We start from the raw sequence: 21,290 nt of genomic DNA, 5'->3' as shown, positions 1-21,290 counted from the left end.
AATCTATCATGTGCTGCATGTTCCTATTACTTTTTGTTGTGTTTAAAACAGTGTACAGTGGAATGTATAGCTTAAGTTTCTTACTGGTTGAGATTTTTAAATGTTTTATTCTCTTTGGGTGGCAGGTGAAGTTTCTTCAGTGAAGACTTAAGCAGTTGACATTTACTTAACTATTAAGATGGATTTTAAGTTATATGACAAGACCTTTGTAAGGCTGCATAAGTACCTGTAGTAAAGTTCACTTGCTTCTGAAGTTTCAGTTGAAAGATGAGCATTGCAAGAACTTTTCTCAACACTTCCCATTGACAACTTTTATTGTGACTAGCAGTTTCCTGTGAGTGGCTTGCTTTTGTACCCTGGTTTGTGGTGCATCAGAGTGTACCTTTATGCCCACTTCTAAAGTGCTTTTCTGTGCAATGAAGTAAATGCAAGCTTGTTCCAATATATGTTTTGTTTGTTTCAGTTTGCTTGGTTTGAGTTTCCCTGAATAATACAGGGTTCACTGAACATCTCTCTCAAGATGTCAAGTTAGTTAGACATTCTTTCAGGATACCTGTGCATATTCACTTCGGGCATAAGACTCGAGGCATGCAGCAAACCAGTTAACTCCTAAAAGTAGAATCTTGATTTAACTTTTGTTTTAGCATGCTATTACTTTTTACTCAAGGATAAAGCATAAATAACTTTTTGTAATGTCAAGCAGAAACAAGCAGTTCACAGTGATTAGTTTCTGGTTTTGTTGGTGTTTTTTTTTAAGAAACAGATATTACAGACACAAGGCATTAAATATTTTTAGCAAGTTTCATTGTCTTTTTCAGGGGCATCTGCAGACCCCATATTCCCAACTTGTAAGGACAATTGAGGATTAATTCATTTGAATAAGCAGATATATTAAAACATACAGTAGATACAGGTTTTTAATTTAAAAACATTAAAATGACAAAGGAGCTTACTGAAAACCTGTTTATAGCATGGGTTTTTATGTGTGAAACTTCTGCTAAGGATAGATCTGATAACTTGATCTGTAGCTACTACTTACCACAGGGGGCTTAAGTATTTGAGTATTATCCTCTCTTGTTTATCCCAGCAAATGCCTTGGAAGTTAAGTCCTAAGTTGTTATGGACTTCATTTAAATTTCTTAGCTTGTATTTTCTGCATGTTTCACTGCATTTTAAGTTAATAAATACAGATTGGAATGACTTTATGATAATTTATATATTCTCATGGATGCAATTATGAGTAAGCAGAGTATATTCTTCCTAATTATCTGTTATGAATTTGTTTCAATTTGTAGGTTGTCAGCTGACAACCTGCTTTCAAGACTTGTGATCTTAAGCTGGTTTTACCCATCTCCATTTCCTATGCTGTTGCAGAAATGAGGGAGATGTCTGTGCCTGATCTCAGAAGTCTGTGTGGATTCAAATTCATGAAAGGATATTAACTGCATCTTTTATTTTTTAAAATGAAAGCAAATCTCTACCCATGAGCCAAAACCCAATCATAATATAAACTTGTTCCCATGTTTTCCTGTTACTCTAAAACACAGGAATTTCAGCTTTGTGGGTAACACTGGGGCAGCATTCGCCTAAAACGTAGAGATGTTTTCTAAATTGGCTTCATCACGCTTAGAAGCCTTCTGGCCCGCATAAGCTCAGATGTGGTGTTTTGTATCTTTCAGCAGGTTAGGTCACAGAATTCTTGAGTAAGGTATATCTGAGTTTCTGGCTCACTCTTCCTGAGAGACGGAAGGAACAGTAACTGGCTGGGAAGACAAAAGTATTATTGCTTTTGTGACCCCTCTTCTCTGACTTGTCTAGTTTACCATTGCTGCTGTTAAGCCCAACACCAAGTACAGATGCTCGTCCAAGTTCCAAGGTGGAAGTAATATCAGGGTCAAGTAGTAGCACCTATGTACTTCTTTCTCATCTGTTCTTTAGCTTCACTGCATTTGGGTTTTCTTTGGTTTGCTCTCCAGTCCAGTATTGGTCAGTCCCTTGTATACCTGCTGTAGCATGTAGTTCCTGTGTTGTAACTAGTTACCTTCTGTATTGAGGACTTTGGAATTTAAAAATTGTTGCTTGAGTAGAGCTTGAGACACAGTGTTACTTTAATTAGATAATCAAAATTATCCTGTAGGTATAATTGATTTTAAAAACCTGAGATGCGAAATAGAAAAGAGTGGTTTGGCAAGATAAGATTTGAGTGTGGATGTGCGTCTGTTTCCCTTCAGTTTATACATTTTAATGTTTTCCTCATTTTTATAATGTCTATTTGAAAAGCTAATTAAAAGTAATTTAATTAGACCTATTTTTATCCAAGTTTTGCATAGAAAATGTTTTAGGGAAGGGCCAATGACTTGATTACATACTTTTGATCTTAAATGTGCTTGTTTCCTGCTTGGAAGAAGATGAAAGGATGTTTGAGGTAGATCTGTGAGAACTTAGTTAAGACTGAAATGGGTGTGGAGGGCGGCAGCATAGTAGGATGGAGTAGCCAATAGCTGCATTATTTCGAAGGTGTTACCTGGGTCATAGTTCAGAGATTACAATTTTGAGTAGTTTGTTTAAAATAGAGCTGTCTATGAATTTAAATAACTTTGTTAGGATCACAAATGAGGGAGTAAAATGTATTTTATTTTATTTCTTTATTCAGCTTTGAAAGATATGTCTTTAACTTAGAAGGTACTCATGCACTGTAATACTGCCTGTCATTGTTTTTTATGCTTGATCGCTGCAGGGAGCAGTAATGCAAATGTGCATGAAATCACAGGCTGTGTCATCTTTTAGAGTTAGAACTCATAAATCAAGGATTCCCCCTTCCTCTACCTTGTAAGGACATAGCTGTAATGAGTATGAACAGTCTGTGGTTCTGTTCCCAAGGTATACTTAGTTTTGGTTCTTCCTTAAAGCTAGACAGCATGAAGCAATTGTGCAAAATGTTCCAGTTGTGCCCTTAGTCTCTGTGTAGACCAGGTAAAGGTTGGATAAGACAAGGATGCAGGAGGTGTCACAGCATTCTCTTTGCCATTTCTAGAAGGTCTTGCTGTTTCTGAAGATGCTTGCATGTTGCATTAGTGGAATGGCATTACCAAAATGAAAGGCTGATTCCAATGTGTGAGATGATAAAGGAAACTACAGTTTTATTTTTGTAACTATCACCTCCACAGATTCCCCACCCCATGGCTGTTGAGAAATTGGAATAATTTTGTTTACTAGAAGATGGTCTTGTCTACCTTAAGTGTAACTTGCTTTCCTTTCCTTTTTTGAATATATTTGATGTTCTGGGAAGTGTGATTTAACTGTAGCAAGGCAAGAGAGTGAGTTAGAAGTCTTGGAAAGCAAAATGCATTTCAAGTTACTGAATTCTTGTGCTTTGCGTCTTGTTATAAACAAACAAATCAGAAGATATACCCGCGGAATCCTCTGTTCTAATTGTCCACTAACAGCTCTGAACACTGATAATGGTTCTTTTCTAGGTCATGCTGCCTCCTGGTGCTCAGCACTCTGATGATAAAGGTGCTAAAGAAACTATTCTTGATGATGATGAGTGTCCACTGCAGATATTCAGGGAGTGGCCTAGTGATAAAGGTATGTCCATAAAGCTTTAAGAGCATTTTGTGCCTTGGTGGTGGTGTAAACTATGGTGTGGACCCTCTGTAAAGTAAGAAATTGGAACATGTATTTTTAAAGTGTTTTTTTTTTTTTTTCAGGTACTTTTAATACTAAATGATTTTTAGAGTTACTTACTATTTCATTCAGCACTGTTTATGGTAATGTATCTTTAGACAGTAGAAGTGTTTTGTGTTTCCCCCTAAAGTTTCTAAATTACCCACTTTGGACAAGTATGCTTATTAATCTTTTATATTGTTTTAACTTAAAGAAAACTACATAAAGAAGTGTCAGGACCTTAGTAAGCTGAAAGTAATCCTATGGAATGCTTTTGCAAATTAATAGATGTTGGATGTGCGCTTGTTCACTGATAGTGAGACTCAAAGGATGTGTAATACTGTGTTTTAGGAATACTAGTCTTTCAGTTGAAAAGGCGACCTCCTGATTATGTCCCAAAGAAATCTAAGAAAATAACTGATGGAAAGCCATTAAAGGGGAAGGAAAGAGTTGACGGGTCTGGCTATGGCTCTTGCCTTCCTCCTGAGAAACTACCATACTTGGTAGAATTAAGCCCAGGTAAGAATTTTGGTTGTCTAATAATCTAAATTACATTATTTCATAGTCATGTAGATTTTCCAAAAATAGGATCTGAATTGGAAGCACAAGGAAGTCTGTTGGCAGTGTAAGTGAATGGCACATCATTTGTTCTTCTGATGTCACGTTCTGAATTGGAGTTATCTAGACATAGAGCTGCATACTGCTATAATGTTGACATTTTTAGAGCAAATGTCTGGAGTAAAAAAAAGGGGGAGAAGTGATTGACTAAGACTTTGTCTCTGTTAGCATGGTTTCAAGAATGAAGTTTTAAGTGTTTCAAAAACAAAAAAAAATTCAACTTTCTCTAGATTTTGGTGTTTAAAACTTGATAATAAGTAAAATAGTTTAACATGTTGTCTTGTGATTTGGGGGAGAACCAGAAAAGCACTCCTTATATCTGGTTTGTTTTACATTCAGACGTATACCATAGCATGCCTTGTAAGATATATTTGATAGTGCCATACATATACATGAAAAATACATTTCTAGAAGAACAAGAACATGAATTTTTAAATCAAGCTTATTTGCTAAACGTTGGTTTGGTTTGGTTTGGTTTTTTTTTATCCTGAATGGAAGCTTCAAATCACTAGCAAGACTGGGTTTTATTTTGACATCACTACAACTCTCTGGGCTGCACTGTAATTTATAACTAATTTTATGATCTAGAAACAGCTAGGGGAGCTTGGCTGTTTGTGTCACAATAACTGTTAAAACACATACAATTTCTAATCTTAATTTCTGTTGTTTTAACATTTAATGTTTGGATATAGACTTTCATTTTTGGTGATTTAGTTATCTGCAGCTCTTTTTCCTGTTATGTGTAACTTGGGTACACTCAGGTATTCAAACAAGTGATTTACAATTTGAAGGCTGGTTGTTTACCTTTTGGGAAGCAAGGTTGGAAGCTGGTGCTGAAAACTTTGATCAGAACTGCAAACATGTTAAATTAATAGTCAAATAGTGTGGGTTGGTTTGTCTGTTTATTTGCTTGTTTAAAAAAAGGGCCAGATGAAATTAGCAGCACACAGAATATATTAAGTGTATTTTATATTGTGTACTATATGCTTTTGTGTTCTTTTACTAGTACTTTCAATTTCTTATGCTCTAAACTCTTACACTTCATGGAGTGTAGTTGCTTTAGAATTAAAACGTGCTTGAGCAGTGGAGCAGGACAGCCATTAACTTGGAGAGGAAAACCAATCTGAAATGTCACAGGTGGCAACGCTGTGTACTAAGCCTTTGCACAGTTGCCTGTGGGACTGACCTATTGTTCATGTTTTTCTTCTAACAGCTTGTTGTCGTTTTTCTAAACAATGAGTATCGTTTCATTCAGTAGCTTTGTAGTACTGATGACTTTATACTCTGCAGTTTCTAAAGTTGAAAGAGTTTAATGCACTTCATCCTTATAAATTGAATAAGAGTTGTGTGGCTACAGTTTCACCCTTTCCTGTCTTTTCTTTTCCTGCCCTCTTCCGCATGTTCTGCATGGTATCTGTCCTGCTGGTGCTGCCTTCACCTGGGTCCTCTGCATGTGTTTCTAACCCCAGGGAGAAGGAATCACTTTGCCTACTACAACTATCACGCTTACGAAGGTAACGCTATATTTAATACTGTTCTCTCATTAGTCACTAAAAACATCGCTGGCAGTAAATCCTGTTTCTTTTTGACAAATGAAAGGCTGTCTTGCTTATCTTAGTTTTTTCCCAAGGGACTGCTTCTGTGACGTAGTTATCTGACTTGTCAGCTGCCATTTAATTATTCTATCTGTGAACAAACATCAAATAGATCATGAATGTGCTACCATCCAAAGAGTTCAATCTTTCAGCTAAGGTTAACTACTAAATTCACAGGGTGGTTTACAAGCAGTGTTGTGGTAGAAAGAAAAATGTTCTTTGATGCTTGCAGAATTCATAATTAAAAAGTGAATTGGGTAAATGGCATGGAACCTAACCTCCCTTCAGTGTTTGACCACACTGATGCAATGGATGAAATCTGTGATGCTTTTATGTGAAACAGTGTTTGGACCACTGGTAAAGTGACCTCGCTTTCTGCTGTGTGGTGTTCCATAGCATCTTGTGGTATTTCTGCTGCCTGGTTTGTGGTGTTGTCTAAGATGAACAGTGTACATCAAAGAGATTTAGCCACATTAGACAGTAGAGTCTTGTTCAGTTTTATCTATAGCACTTGAAATTGATAACCTAGCCTACAAATCATTATGGATCTTTGATTCTCCACAGAGTTCAGTGTGCAGATATGCCCTGGCTTGGCCAAAAGGACAAGAATACAAAGCCACTTTGTTCTTCATCATGAAACATCTACCAAAATACCTTTTCCTTTTCTTAGTTTTTTAGCATCTGTTTCCTCATTTTATTTTCAAGACTGCTATAAAAGTACTATATGTCTGTTGTTGTTGCTCAATCTTTCATGGCTGTGGAGTACAATATAGGGGTTTGAAGAACCCTGTTCAAACTTATGCCTCAACTCAACTCCTTGATGACTTCCATTTCATTAACGTCATTATTCCAGAGAACAGAAAAGTTCTGTAGAGTGTGCTGAACTAATAAGCACAGACGAGCTCTGCAGCAACACCTGACCATTGAGTGGAAAGCTTGAAATTTCATTGTATCTCACTGGAAAAAAAATTCCTTTAATCTTTATCTCGGGTCTTAGTACTCTAGAGTCCCTTCTGTCTCTTTGGAACAATACATTTCAGGATACTAATTTTTACTATAGAAATAACTTCTGTAGAAGTGTCCTTCTGTTAAAACATTGGCTGTTTACAATCTTGCAGAAAAACTGGGCAGGCTTCGGTTTCATGCCGTGTGCAATTGCACAGATTCAGTAAATTCGCTATGGCAAGCATGTCCGGTTTTTCTGCTTCTCCACAGCTGCTGACGTTGCTGGTTGTAATGGCTGTTTTATAGACTGAAGATCAGGTTCTGTACAGTATGGTAGAGGATACACTTCAGTAGCTTGTGGTTGTAAATGTGGCAATCAGCAGTAGTCTCTGTCTTCCAAGTCATGTAAATGAACCAATAAACTGAGATGAATCTGATAGTAATAGAAATAGACTGAATAGACTGAAGTGAGATATGTCAGCGCTTTGAATAGCTGATGCTGTCTATGTTATCTGTGAATATGGCTGCTGGTGAGTTCAGGCATGTTATTAACTTCAGTTTGTCAATAATAATATTTAAAGTCTGAGAAGAATGACAGAGTGCCATTTTTTAGGATATTTTTAGGCCTCTGATATTTATCCAGCAGGCCTGAAATAAAAATTATAAAGCATTTAAAAAAGAAAACAAAAAAGGGAAAACCTTGAGGCTTTTCTCCCTGCCTTATCACATAAAAGCAGCCCGGAGCTCTAGAGTTCACAGAAGTGGGGGATGCTGCGAACATGCAGGTATAGCAAACTGGAAAGAAGAATTACAGGGGGTTGGAGAAGCTTGAAAGCCTTGGCCACGGCAGTTTCCCTGGCCAAACTTCCTTCTGAGAACAGAACTGCAGTATGGTATGTGGTAACACTTTTACCCTTTAGTTTGAAGGAACTCTGTTGTCTGTCACATTCCTCACTGAATCTTCCTTTACCAAAAATGTTTACTATTGGCTCCTTCTGCTGGAAGTGTGCATCTTCTCTGAAATTTAATAGCAGAATTGTCTCCTGAATCTGATGTGGTATTTCAAATCTGCCCAACCAATCTCTTAAACTTCTTACTGTCTAAACTCTTAACACTCATGAATTTGTGCAGGAAATTTGCTCCTTTTCAAATGAGGATTTAGCTAATTTTCAAGTCAATAGGTGCAGTCTCTTGTATGGGCATTGAACTTTGGGCTCACTTGTTTTCTGTGATCTGACCTTCCAGAACTTGGTTTAGTCTGGTTTTAAGTCAATGCTATTTCCCAGCATTGTTTCAAGCACTGGATTAGCAAAATCAGTTGAAATTATCTTCTCCAAAATGGTATACAATTCACCTTTTAGTGGTGAAGTAATGCATTTAAAATATGTATCCATGAAGGGAGGTATGTCTTGTCTTTTTCTGTTGATCAAAAATGTACATTTGTATTATGAATCACCAAGTTGATGTGCTTACAGTGACTGTTCACTTCTGTTCGCTACACAGGGGGTTTTTTAAAAGACTGATGTTTGAAGTGTGAATGTGGACTCGTAACTGCATAAACCCAGTCATGAAATCTGTTTGTATTGCATCCTTAGCATTGAAAGTGACAGAAAGCCACAGGTTTTACAGAAACGATTTCACTAGTGACTATAGGTGAACAGTAATATACTGTGTATCTTTTTACTCTACACTGTATGTTTTATAGCAGTTTTTACTGTACATTTACATGCTTTAGTGTTTTTGAAAAAAAACTTTTTTTTCTAAATCAGTCTCCTGTTTGGTCTTTGGTGGTAAGGTCTGTTTTCTGATTTCTCTTGAAATACAAGTTTTCGATCAGCAATAGGCAGTGTACAGAGATGTGTATATCTCTTTGTCTGTGTACTTCTGTCATGGGGGAAAATGACTTGTGAAAATTACTTCAAATGCAAACCCATACCAAGTTTATTTGAACACTCATGTGATGTCACTGGGAAAAGCTTTGTCAGATAGATAATTAAGTTTAATGTATGCAGTAGTGGCTGACTTGGTCTCTTGAATCATAGTTCTTGTTGCTTCTGCTCGTGTCTTGGAGGCACATCCCAATTCAATTTTCTAAGCTTAAAACTCAGAAACTAGATGTTTTCTGCACGTGTATTATCTGGGTTAATGTTATTCAGTCATAGGTGCTGTGAATAGAATACAGGCCACCTTTATTCCATCCCACATGTTTACTTACGCACACACATAAAATGAACAAGTTCGTATAGCATTCATACATTTTCCTTATGCCTGTTGCTGCTGTGTCTGTATCATTTATTAACACCCACCTTTCTGAGTACTTTGACCTTCCAAATTTCTTAATTAAAAGAAAATTATTCTTGTCACATAACAACCCCAGATGTATTATTCCTCCCCCCCCCCCCGTTACAAATTCTGGACCTTAAGTCCCATGACTTAGACTGTATATATTGCCCTTCTGAACCACCAGAATTTAGTGTTTGGTCCTTAGAGGCTGAGAACAGCCTTCTTGGACTGTCGTGGTTTGGGGAGCAGGGGCTTTGCTGTAGGTTTGACAAAATCTGTATCCTGCTGGAGTACAGTGAGGAATATGTTCCAGACAGCATTGAGGTGACCTTCCAGCTGTTGAAAAACAGGAAATACAAGACTTTACACTGTAGTATAATGCAACCTTCCTTCCCTCCTGCATCCCTCCCCTAGAACAAGAAGGCCTTTCATCCTTCTCAGAATTTGTAGTAATTCTCTTCAAGATTAAGATACTTTTTACTGTAGAAATTGATTTTTACTGATGGATGTTTACAGGTGTGCTCCAAATAACTTTCAGTAACCCCTTGAATCTTTCTAATTTTCCTGGGGGGGGTGGGGGGAAGTATGCCTGTATCTAGTGCTGTGATTTTTAGAGGGTTTGTTTCTTGTTATATGGGACATTCCAGAGAAACAAAACAGTCTTAATTTGCCTCAGCAGAAATATTGTGATACTTAAAATATGTTTTTCACCTGAAAGCATATTTTACATGACATGCATATATATTGAGGATATACAGTGGTGTGAGGTAAACATTCATCAGCAGAAACTTGGTATTGGTTGATTATTCACAAGTACTGAACTCAGGAATGAGATCCAGAAGTTATCTTAAACAAACACTTGAACAACATAATATTTTATAATATATTTTACAGAATATTTTAGAAATATTTAGGAATATTTTAAAGTGGGGTTTTGTTTTGTTTTGTTTTTTTTTCCTCTTTAAGATGTCAAAAATGAAAAAGTCCAGGGGGGAAGTATACTTAGTGTAGGGGTGAAATGACTAGACTGTAAATAAAACCTATTCTCTAATCTGTATCTGTTAGGTTTAGGAGAAAGTGCCATAAGAAATTAAGAACAAAAAGCCCAAAATAACTAGCCCTTACTTCCTTGCCACTGGCTTTTGAAATTCCAGTATTTTTGCATGTTGAATAAGGGTCATTGGTTCCAAACTGAATCTTATATCTTTTTGGGTGCCCGTTTTACCAAACTGGGATGTGGGTAGGAGGAGGAAATGTTTGACTTCTGGATTCATAAATAAATAAATGGAGGAGCTACTTTAGGATTTGATGTGTAAGTCGTGGGGAAACGTAACAGTAATTAAGAGAATTGGGGGTAAGCAGCCAAATGTATTCAGTATTGTATTACATGTCTGCATTTGGTGACATTGAAAGTGCAGCCATATAATTTCTGATCAGCATTAAGTATTAAAAACTGCACACAATTTAAATTGCTGAAAATAATGTATTAGCGTTACCATTTTTTAGTGTACAGTGATGTTAGATGTATGTATCTAGAGGGTTAAATACTGGGATTTAATAAAAGGCTTATCCCTATACCTGAAAAATGTTTAGAAGACTGAGTGCTCTTTTATGTTCAATACTACTTTTGTGATGGACATACTACTATTACAATAGTGATTCTAAATATGTTCAATAATGGGGATAGTACAATAGTATCATCACTTAACTTTGGTATTTATAGTACTAGTCTGTGGTCTGTCTCTGCCTGATGTCTTAATGTCTTAAGTAAAATGACAACACTCCCATGAGAAGCACCCTTTATGCCTTTCCTCCTGTCAAAATCATGTAAAACTCTGTTGGTATCATTCTTCATTGATAACCAGCTTCTTTCCCCAAACCCCCCCCCAGCCCCTTCATTCACTTTGTATTTTCTGTTCTTTTGTATTATTGCCTTATTTTCTTTGTATCTTTGGCTTTTTGTCAGTCTGTAGTTCTTAACAGTTAAGTTTTCTCTATGCTATTGACTTTTAGTTCCTTTAAATACTGTTCATTGAAGAACTGATAGAGGACTTCATAGACTAAGTGAAATTTTATGGTTAAATGGCTTGCATTCTGATTTTAATAAACAGATCCTGGTAGTACTGCTGGGAGTTTACAATTAGATTTACAGAGGTTCTGTTTATATTGGCTTTCATTTAAATTTTGAAGATGACTAGTGTCCTGCTGAAGATAGTATCACTGTATGTGCCATGGCTTTAGTAGTATTCTCTAATGCTTTTTGGAGGTGACTTGAAGTCATTGCTCATGTCCACAGGTAAGACATTCTTTGTCTTGCAGCCTCCCTTTTGTGCATCTTCCATTTGGAGGAGAAATTGGAGAAGAGTCAGAAGTGGCAGTACTAGTTCAGTATCTGATAATATTTAAAGCTGTTGTATTTTCTGGGAAGCAGGGAGGATTTATATGTATGCCAAAACCCACCTGTGTTAGCTTGTGAAGGCAGCAGCTAAATCTGGTGCAGCATCCAGCATATCTTGCAAAATTTGATTCTGTTTGGACAGTATGCTCTTCTGGGGGGAGGAAGAAGTTGAACTTTATCTTTGACATAATTTTCTGAGGGATGAAAATATAAGTCAGTGTAACTATACAGGTAAGGCAAGAAGTGCTACAGTCCTGTATTTCAAGACTAAATCTGTCATAGGTAAACATTTTGTAAGATTCCCTTTTAATATTGCCCTATTTTAGTATCTGATGAATAGGAAACAGTTTGGCATGTTTGCCACCTGACAGTAGATATTGCTGATAATCTACTTTTGGTAAGATCAATATATATACTACTATTATAGAGATCTGCAGATATCTTGCTTTCTAGATCTTTTAAACCCATATTGGTATACACGTATAAAAGCTTAGAGATTAATAAAAACTATATTGCTTAAACTACTAAGGAAATAGATAAAGGTTTTCAACATATGTTCAGAATAGTAGCTCCTGATTACTTTGTTCTTTGTACTTGTAGAAAACAGCCACTCTGAGTGGGGTCTGTCTACTTTCAGTGTTATTACGCTACGATGAACACCTAAGTTTCCAACAAATCTTGAAAGAATTTTCATGCAGTTATTTTTTTGGTGAACATTGCTACTCTGAACTAAATTGAAATAATGTAGAAATACAGTGTATTTGAACTTTAACGTGCAAATTGGTATTTGTCACTTGCTGTACAGATGGTTCTGACTCCAGAGATAAGCCAAAGCTCTATCGTCTACAATTAAGTGTCACAGAAGTTGGAACCGAAAAATTTGATGACAATTCCATTCAGGTATGAAAAAAAAGCACACTCAGATGACAGAACTGATTCAGTCTCTGGCCAGTTATGTGTAATTGTGAAAACTAGTAAAATATTCCGTGAGTACCCTGCAAAGCTGGAACGGTAAAAAACTGGTGCACTGTCATGTTAATGGTCGTGATTTCTTTTCTCTCTTTTTAAGAGAAAATAAGGGCTTTGTTATTTAAAAAGGGGTATTCTTTTTCATCAGTGGATCAAGTGGTATGTGTCAGTGTTATTGTAACTGCTTAATGGCTTTCAAGTCCTAGTCTCAACCCCTTTGAGTGAGGTAGGATTTCTTAAATGTATAAAACAAACACAGTTGTATGAAGTTCGTGCCTGGGAATCTCTTACAGCACCCTAGGTCCACGTCAGTGCAGTTAGTTGACTTGTAAGTACTTGAATTGTGAGATTTCACATCGAAACAGCAAGTGAAGAAACCGGTTCTGAACAGCATATGACCAAAAAGTGAAAAACTTTTCATTACAGGATTTCTGCTGCACGTTAGTTAAATGTGTGTTTTATTACCTCTGCGAGGAAAATTGAAGTGAAACTCAACTGATTTTAGTACCACTCATCTGTGTTAAATTCATAAGCAAGCAAAGTTAAGTTACTAGTTTGTAAATAGGATAAGCTACAGCTCAGTCTTTTTGTTTTAATTTCTGCTGATGTGTAATTTAGTTTATTCCATGTTAGTTAAATTTATTTCCAGTTATTTGGTCCAGGAATTCAGCCTCATCATTGTGACCTCACTAATATGGATGGAGTTGTTACTGTAACCCCGAGAAGCATTGATGCTGAAACCTACGTGGAGGGTCAGCGTATTTCAGAAACCACTATGCTGCAAAGTGGAATGAAGGTTCAGTTTGGATCATCTCATGTATTTAAGTTCGTGGATCCCACTCAGGACCATATAATTCCTAAAAGACCTATCGATGCAAGTCTTATGGTCAAAGGTCCAAGACACAAAACTGGGTGAGTAAAATTTATTTTATTCCCGCAGAAGTGAAGGCGGGAGCTTTGGAAAAAATAGACAATGTGACTAGAGGATGACTTTAAATGAGTTCTGATAGCTGCTTCTAAGTGTTAAATGTATAATAACTATTTTAATACTTGAGCTCCACCTTGTGATTTTTTTTAGTATTAGCAAGTGTCCTTTTCATTATGAAGTATTCAAACAAGTTTTCCTGATGGTCACTTCTGTATTAAAAACAGTGGAATGCCTTATTTTTTAATGTATTCCAAAGTTCATCCAACCTCCAGGAAGAGTATTTGCTGAATGTTTTCAGAAAACCTGTTTTGTTTTGTTCTGTTTTTTTCTTGGATACTAACTTTGAAAATTCCACTAGAAGGATTTGGAAATTAAGTACGGCAGTTGTGAAATGAGACTGTCAAGGTAGGGAACTAAATGTCTCAATATAGCAACCACTGTTGTGTGATAACCTGTCTTCCAGTTTCTGTGTTGCAAGGAGTAACAGTCCAGAACTCCATCCTGTTGTATCTCTGTATATTTATATTTTTGATAGGTGCATAATAAAAATACTGATTATAGATTTAATGACTTGCGAGGGCTCAGATATTCTGTTCAGTGGCTGCAGAAATAGGAAGAACAATCTTAAAATCAGACTATATAGCATGGAAAAAAAATAACATCATATCTTCCATCCTCTCTGAGTCCCATTGAGGCTGCTGTTGTAGTATACTGTGGTTTAGAAGAGAAACAAATTGGCTTGGAGATGAATGAGAGAAAGATACCTAGGAAAAGAAGCTCTTCTGGCTAATCTGAGTTAATATAGATGTATACTTAAACCATTATTATTTTTGTTCTCCACATTATTTTAATGTAGAAGTACACTGTGTGCTTGTTGTAGCACAGGATCTGCCTGCAGGAAAACCTCCAGGCATTTAGCTGTCATGTACTATTTCTGTTTAAATCTTGAGTTAATTCTTCGTCTAGGCTGCAAAACAATTAAACAAATGCTCTCACATGTTTACATAGTCAACTGCAAAGCACTGTATTTCTGCAGAGCTTTGCCTGGATATCAAAATCTCTGGCAAAGAGTTATTGCAGCTTGAACAATCAGATATTTTTTTAAGGAGAAAATAAAATGCGTTACTATGATTTACATTATCAAGTTTATAATAAGTTTAATACCGAAGAGCTGAGCAAAAAATTGTAGCAGGTCTACTATAGTGAATACAACCTCTTGAATATATTTTCAATATTTTAATACTATTTATGTTTATATGTATTTTCTCACTTGACTGGGAAAAAAATGTAACTAAGAGTCTGTTTTTTCGAAGGAAGTTATCTGTATAAATATTTGTAGTGTTATTATACAAAGAATTGATACAATGTTTCGTAAAGTGAATATTAACTGGACTCGTGGTGTGCCTCTTCAATTTTAATTTACTAATTTTAGCTACTCCGTTCCTTATTTATTAAACACTTAACAATATAATTTCTAAAAAAGTACTTGAAATGTTATCTTGCTTTTAGAGCTGTTCAGGAAACCACATTTGATCTGGAGGGAGATGTTCACAGTGGAACAGCCTTACCAGCAAGCAAGGTATTCTGTTATGACTAAATTTGCAATAGATAATAAAAGATCATGTGTAAGTTAGATCAAAGTTACAACATCCATAGTATTTGGTAAAGTGTGGCCAGTTCATTCTCCCCAGGTATTTCCTGCTGTGGGTGGATTTGGGTATTGTGCAGCATTTTTTTTTTTTTTTCCCCTTCGCCCCCTTCCTAACAAAACTGTTCTGTTTAAGCTTGTACTAGCATTTGACATGCATTTCATGCCAAGAACAATAATATTTTTTTTTTTTTTTCGGAAGGGAAAATTCCTCAAGCCTGGAATATTTTTTCCCCAAACTGACCTGTTGAAGGCAGATTACGTGCAGATAGAGAGTCATATTAGAAATGATAAATCATTGTCATGTATGTAGCATATGACTATTGTCATCTTCAATAGAGTAAATAAATGTTTTATATAAAATGTGAAAGGGTGTTCAATTTTATTTTAACTAGGCTTTTAAAATTTAATGGATGTGACTTTGGCTTCAATAGGGCTTCTGTACACACATTGACTAAACAAACTGTCTCTGCAGTCATAGTTATAAACATTTTATGAGGTTATAATATTTTCTTACTTTCTTTCTGCACTGTCTTTCTGTTAATAAATTCTGTGTCAGAGATGCATTTTCCAAGAGCAAACAGAGTAGAATGACACAATGTTTAATGCCTTTCTTGGTGCTATGATCACGCTCCTCAGATGAAATGAGAAAATTCATTATTTCAGCAGTATGAAATGTAGTAGTCCTCCCAGAAATACATTTCCTTTCATGTTTTATTACTCCTATTACCAGATTGAAATATGTGTAAAGAAATTTCGTGATGTTGGTATGGCAGTGTAGGTATTAATAACACTCTGATAGCTTTTGAATATATTTGTTAGTCTTTTTTTCTTGCTACAGACTTCGATTCAGTTTTTCTTCTTTCTTCATAGTTTGCTTTGTGACAATGCTTTCTTTTATCTGGATTCATTCTTTACCTCTGATAAGAATTTATTTAGTGACATTTTGAAAGAGTGGAGGAGAGGGGGAAGAAGAAAACTTTACAAACTATTAAAATGCTTCAAAATTGCTCAGAATTTGAATTTCTGATACTATTATATAGCATACATAATATTCTTTTCAGACTCATTATAAAAATGCTTTTAGTGGACCTAGGGAATCTTGGGGAGAATTTAAATTTTTAGAGTTGTACTGTTAAAGAACGTGTATGACATTTTCTTAAATCACTGGTGAGTCACTTGTTTTGCAAAAGTTGCTCCTATGAGTTGGTTTTCTGTTTGGAAAAGGGGTAATGATAACTTTCAATTAAAGTTCTCTGAGACCTGGTGATGAAAAGTGATTCTGTATGTCAGTACTGAAAAAACCTCTGTTCAAACTCTTGCTTTGAGATGCATTTTTTTGTAGGTTTTCTTGTGTCAAAGCAAATTATTTAGTCCTATAAATTTCTTAGGAAATGTGGAAACAATCTGTGTTTTACTGATGTTTTGATTTCAACTGTTTATACTGAAAAACAATTGCTACATATTTTGCTGCTTAAAGCAGCATTTTTTTTTACCCCTTCCTGATAGGGTTTGATGTAATTGGAAATCATAAATTAAAAGCTTCCTACTAAGGAGCTTGTGACACTGAAAGAAGACAAACAAAATTGTATATAAAAAATAGCATAGTTTGAATTGCCACTTCTTGTCTTGGAAGACTACATACTGTCTAGCAGATCAGACTTCCCTTAAGAACAGGATAAATGATGGCATGGATTCAATAATGTAAGGACTTGGAGCTATTGGAGAAGCAGGGTTGGGGAGCATAGTCACTTTTAAATCTGTTAATATCTTTAACTTTGTGTCTTAGCTAAAGTTTTCATTAATAATTCGTTCTTACTTTGTATTGAGAACTATGCAACATCTAAATAAAGGTGTTTGAAATTTTCATTATATCATCTTGCAATGCATTAACAAATAGCTGCTCCTAGCTGGCCATTGTCATCTTCTGAATTGCAAGTGTGCTCTTCCACGCTTTGTTGTGGTGAAAACACCTGCTGAGCTGCTGCATCCTGTGCTGTACTCTTCTGTTTTCTCATCTCTTCTCAAGCCTCAAATTGACACTTCATTTTAATAGTGCCAAGCACAGATACTGGCTAATCCAATGTTGCATGCTAAGCACCTGTCCTGCTGTTTTGAATTAGAGCACCAGCAGGCTTGATGGTGACAGGACGTCGTCAGCATCCAGCACAGCCGAACGAGGAATGGTGAAGCCGATGATTAGGATAGAGCAGCAGCAGGATTACCGCAGACAGGAAAGCAGGTAGGAAATGTGTAGTCCATTGCTTCTCATAATGGAAAAAAAACTGGATATGTTTTTCTGATAGATCAAGCGGTGTGTTAAAATATTTTAAACTACCTGATTTTCCCTATGGAAAATGATATTTCACTCCAAATAAAACCCAGGATTAACAATCAAAGCAAAAAATTTTGGAATATTAAAAAACCTATATATTCCTTTGCTTCAATATTCTGTTATTTGTAGTTCTCTTTTTTGTAAAGCCGTGCTGATAGTCATGTCACACCAGTGCTGATTTGTGGTTAGGCATGTTGTATGACATTTTCTAATAACAAAAGTAAAATTATTTGGAATTTTCATTTGTCAGTGGCAAGATGGTGTGTTTTACTCTGGAAAGGGAAATAACCAAGTCATTCGTATTTCTACAGCAGTGTTGTTGGCAAGTCTTGTGAGCAAGAATTTTAGCTACCTCTGAATGTTTGTCTTGTACATGATCTCTAGAGGTCCCTTTCAACTTAGGCTTCTGTGCGTTTGGTTTTTCTCTGGAGTCCAGTGTCTTTGTCAGTTCTCATAAAAACCCCCCATATTTATGAAGAGAATGACTGAGTACCTAGAGTTGGAATTACATAGCCTTGATAAGAGACAGCCTGGGGTTACCAATGTGTGTAAATACCTGATGGGAGAAACTTCTTCGCTGTGAGAGTGACTGAACACTGGAACAGATTGCCCAGAGAGGGTGTGGAGTCTCCGTCCTTGAAGGTACTCAAAACCTGACTAGACAAGGTCATGAGCAACTTGCTCTAGTTGACCCTGTTTTGATCAGGGATATTGGACTAGGTGATCTCCAGAAGTCCCTTCACACCGCCGCAGTTCTGTGATTCTGTGGAAATAATTTCTTTCAAATCTTAAGAAAAATGTATTGCTATCTACATAAATCAGCTTTTAAATTTAGATGAACTGCTATGATAAATGGATAAAAGTTAATGTAAATGTGCTGCAAGGTTAAAAAGTGCAGTGATTCAAGTTGTAAAGCTTCTGGTATGGAGCTTCTAGTACCTTTGGTAGATTTATTATTCACTAGACAGAAAACAGACTTCAGAGATGTGACTGGTAGAAAAAAAAGAAGAAAAAGAGCAGAAAGTTATGCTTCCACCTGAGCTGAATTCCTGATGGTCTAGTGTTTGGTGGCAGGGACAACTTTTAAAATGCTTTCAGTGAAGTTACAGTAGAATACAACTTGGTTCTATGGTTCTACTCTGCACTCTTGTCAGAGTGCCTGGGCATCTTGAGTGTCTTTCAGAACTGTTTTTATTAAGGTTGCTGAAGACTTACCTCCTTGTTGAATTACTAATGTTTTAACTGTAATTTTCATCTCTCATAAAAGATCAGCAAAACTTCTTTGTTAACTTTCTATAGCCTGTCAGAAGTTCTTGAGGCTTCTACTGTTAATATTTATTGAGTTCCAGCTGTGTATTTGTATGCGTGTGAAGATCATTAAATTTCTGTACTTTTGCCTTTCAGCAAGAGCGCTTGCTGTAAAGATTATCATCTTGTGCTATAGTTGTATATTTCAAAAATACAGAGCCATCTGTGAGCTGCATCTTGGCTTTATTTTGTTTTTTTAAACTTTGAAAAGCCCGTCTGAAGAGAATACACATATTAGTCTTACTGTTACTATACAAAGGGTTTTCTTTACCTTGGTACCTGTGTGCACAAAATGTTTTTAAAGAGGCATCCAGATTACACTTAGATTTGTGATAGCTACAAGTGCAGAGATCTTCATCACCAGTATTGACATATTTTATTTCTGTATATATCTTATATGTATACAGGAAGTGTTGTGAAATTACACTGAGAGTTATTTATCCAAGTACAGCATTTCTATCACATGCTCTTTTGCAAATAGATCTTAACTGTGCTAAGATTAACAAATTGGCAGTCAGGCTGCCAAATTGGGAGGTCCAGGCAATGCGCTGCTCGGGTAAATGTAATTCTTCCCCTTCGTGTGGGTGTATTTTGTGAATCTTCAGTTAGGCTTTCTGTAGGATACTCTGGTCTCATTTTGTGAACCTAAGGACGGTAATCATGGAGTGAAGTAACTGTTACGTTTGAAAAACCAAAAAATCTTCACTGAGCATTTCCAGGTTCTTGTTATTGTACTAGTCCAGTCTGTGTCTGTTCTTTCTGTGCATGTTCATCACTGCTGTTCAGAGGTGAATAATAAGGCAAATCAGGCTTTCTTTAAAAAGGCTGAATGTGTTGAAGACCAAAGTTTAGAACATGGCTGCCTTATTTTTTCATCTCTAGTCTCTAGAAAAAAAAATGAAATCTGAGAGCATAACTCCAATTTACTTACTGAGTATGGTTGTTCTGATTGAAATGTGATTCTGTGGGAAAAAAAAAAAAAAAAAAAGATAAGGATTATGCTCACACATCCTCGTCAGAAACTGACTTCAATTAGCATGAGCAAGCATATAATAAAAAAGAAAAAACCCCAAAATTTTGTCTTGGATATCCTTCAGTTCTTAAAAATGTGTTTGGTTGGAAATAAGAATAGTATGTAAGTGGTATTAATGGCATGCAGACACTTACCTGAATCCTAATTTTAACATGCCTTAGAAAATATATACATAGCTACTGTTCTGGCTAATACAACCACACAAGGATAGAAAATATTTTGGGGTTTTTATGCAGCTCATCATAGGCAGTTAAGCTAGGAGAATGCAGAAATATCTGGAGAATGTACTATTGTTTTTAACGCAGTTTTGAAGTGTAATATTACCTGACACTATACTTAGGCAACCCCTAATCAATATCAATATCTTATGGCCTTGCTAGACATTATATAACTAGATTTTCAGACTGGTTTAGCTGAGAGAATTTAATCACCACAGAGAGGATTTTTCTATAAAAATAAGAGCACAAAGTCAATATATACTTAATGTATACGGTAATAAAGCATGTTGGCTAGCTGCTATCCTATCAGAAGCACTGAGAGTTATTTTACCTTAAATTTCCCATTTTCAAAGCTTAATTAGAGAGTATTTCTTTTTTGTGTGATTAGAGAAGGCAGAAAATGATACATTAATTGAAGGAAACTCATATTAAGAACTAAAATAATTTACTTACTTCATTTGTTCCTAGAGAACTAATTACAGGTAAAACTAAAATAACATTTTTTAAAGAAGTCTTTCCTCTTCCTACTTCATACTGATTTATCTGTTAAAGCTACTTTTGAAGTTTACATAAGCAACCTTGCACTAATACATATAAATTCTCATCTCTCCATGCAGCTTTCTCTCCCGTTGGAGGGAAGACTGATAATTTTGTTCCTTCCTTTTTGCTGAAAGGGATCGCTACCTTTTTGTTCTAAAGAAAATGAAATAAATCATGGACTGAAATCTGTCATTGGTTTACCAGCCAGTTCGTTGAAATATTTTTTTGTCTTACTACCATTCCCATAATGACCGATCAAAAGTTTCTCTGGACTTGTCACTATAGTTCTATTTTGATAGTGCTTTGTGAGTATTAGTTATTCTTCTATGGAAGTAATTAAGTTGTCAGTGAAGATGGTGCACTTTTGACAGTGTGGTGGTAGTAAGAAGTTAGTTAATCTTAAATTTATAGCAATAAAACCAGAGGAATTTACACACCAGATGAGTGCTCTACATAAAGGGAGCATGCTGTCATGTTTGAAGTGTAGCTGAACTGGCAGAAATCTGTGTACATATTGCCCTGCTGTGCCTGCTGTTCCTTAACTTTCAACTCCCCCGAACTTTATTTTGCTGAGCACTTTATATAATAAAGCATCTAGATGGCACAACTGAGTTGTCTGTTGGTTTAAGTTTTTGCAAGTTTAAGAAAACAAAAAAATGCACTAACACCCAAAGGTACACTTAGTTTTTTTTGTTGGAGTATGATAGAATTTAATTTTTGATCTTTGACATCAGTCTTCAAAGTTTTCTTGTGGGTTTTTACTACAGGAGATAGCTGAATAAAGGCCTTCAGTGTCATATCTCTGC

The 21,290-nt window shown here is 35.9% G+C and overlaps 1 protein-coding gene across 19 annotated transcripts in view; it reads left to right on the top strand.

Annotated features, from left to right (window-relative positions):
- The window catches only part of AFDN (afadin, adherens junction formation factor), a 128,130-nt gene that overhangs the window by 45,409 nt on the left and 61,431 nt on the right, over positions 1-21,290 (top strand). For 15 of the 19 annotated variants that reach the window (XR_006165571.1, XM_042795656.1, XM_042795653.1 and 12 more), the window contains exons 7-13: positions 3,477-3,588; positions 4,018-4,185; positions 5,754-5,798; positions 12,311-12,405; positions 13,124-13,386; positions 14,912-14,981; positions 17,174-17,292. Coding sequence is in view for 18 of the 19 variants with exons in the window: in XM_042795656.1 (XP_042651590.1) it covers positions 3,477-3,588; positions 4,018-4,185; positions 5,754-5,798; positions 12,311-12,405; positions 13,124-13,386; positions 14,912-14,981; positions 17,174-17,292 (872 nt within the window). In the remaining variant the exon portion in view is untranslated. The remainder of the gene's footprint in view (positions 1-3,476; positions 3,589-4,017; positions 4,186-5,753; positions 5,799-12,310; positions 12,406-13,123; positions 13,387-14,911; positions 14,982-17,173; positions 17,293-21,290) is intronic. The other 4 variants (XM_042795663.1, XM_042795657.1, XM_042795658.1 and 1 more) reach the window with 1 other exon arrangement.

This window comes from Tyto alba, unplaced genomic scaffold, assembly GCF_018691265.1.
Source record: "Tyto alba isolate M040663 unplaced genomic scaffold, T.alba_DEE_v4.0 Super-Scaffold_22, whole genome shotgun sequence".
Lineage (NCBI taxonomy): Eukaryota > Metazoa > Chordata > Aves > Strigiformes > Tytonidae > Tyto > Tyto alba.
This window is presented reverse-complemented; position numbering and strand designations above follow the sequence as displayed.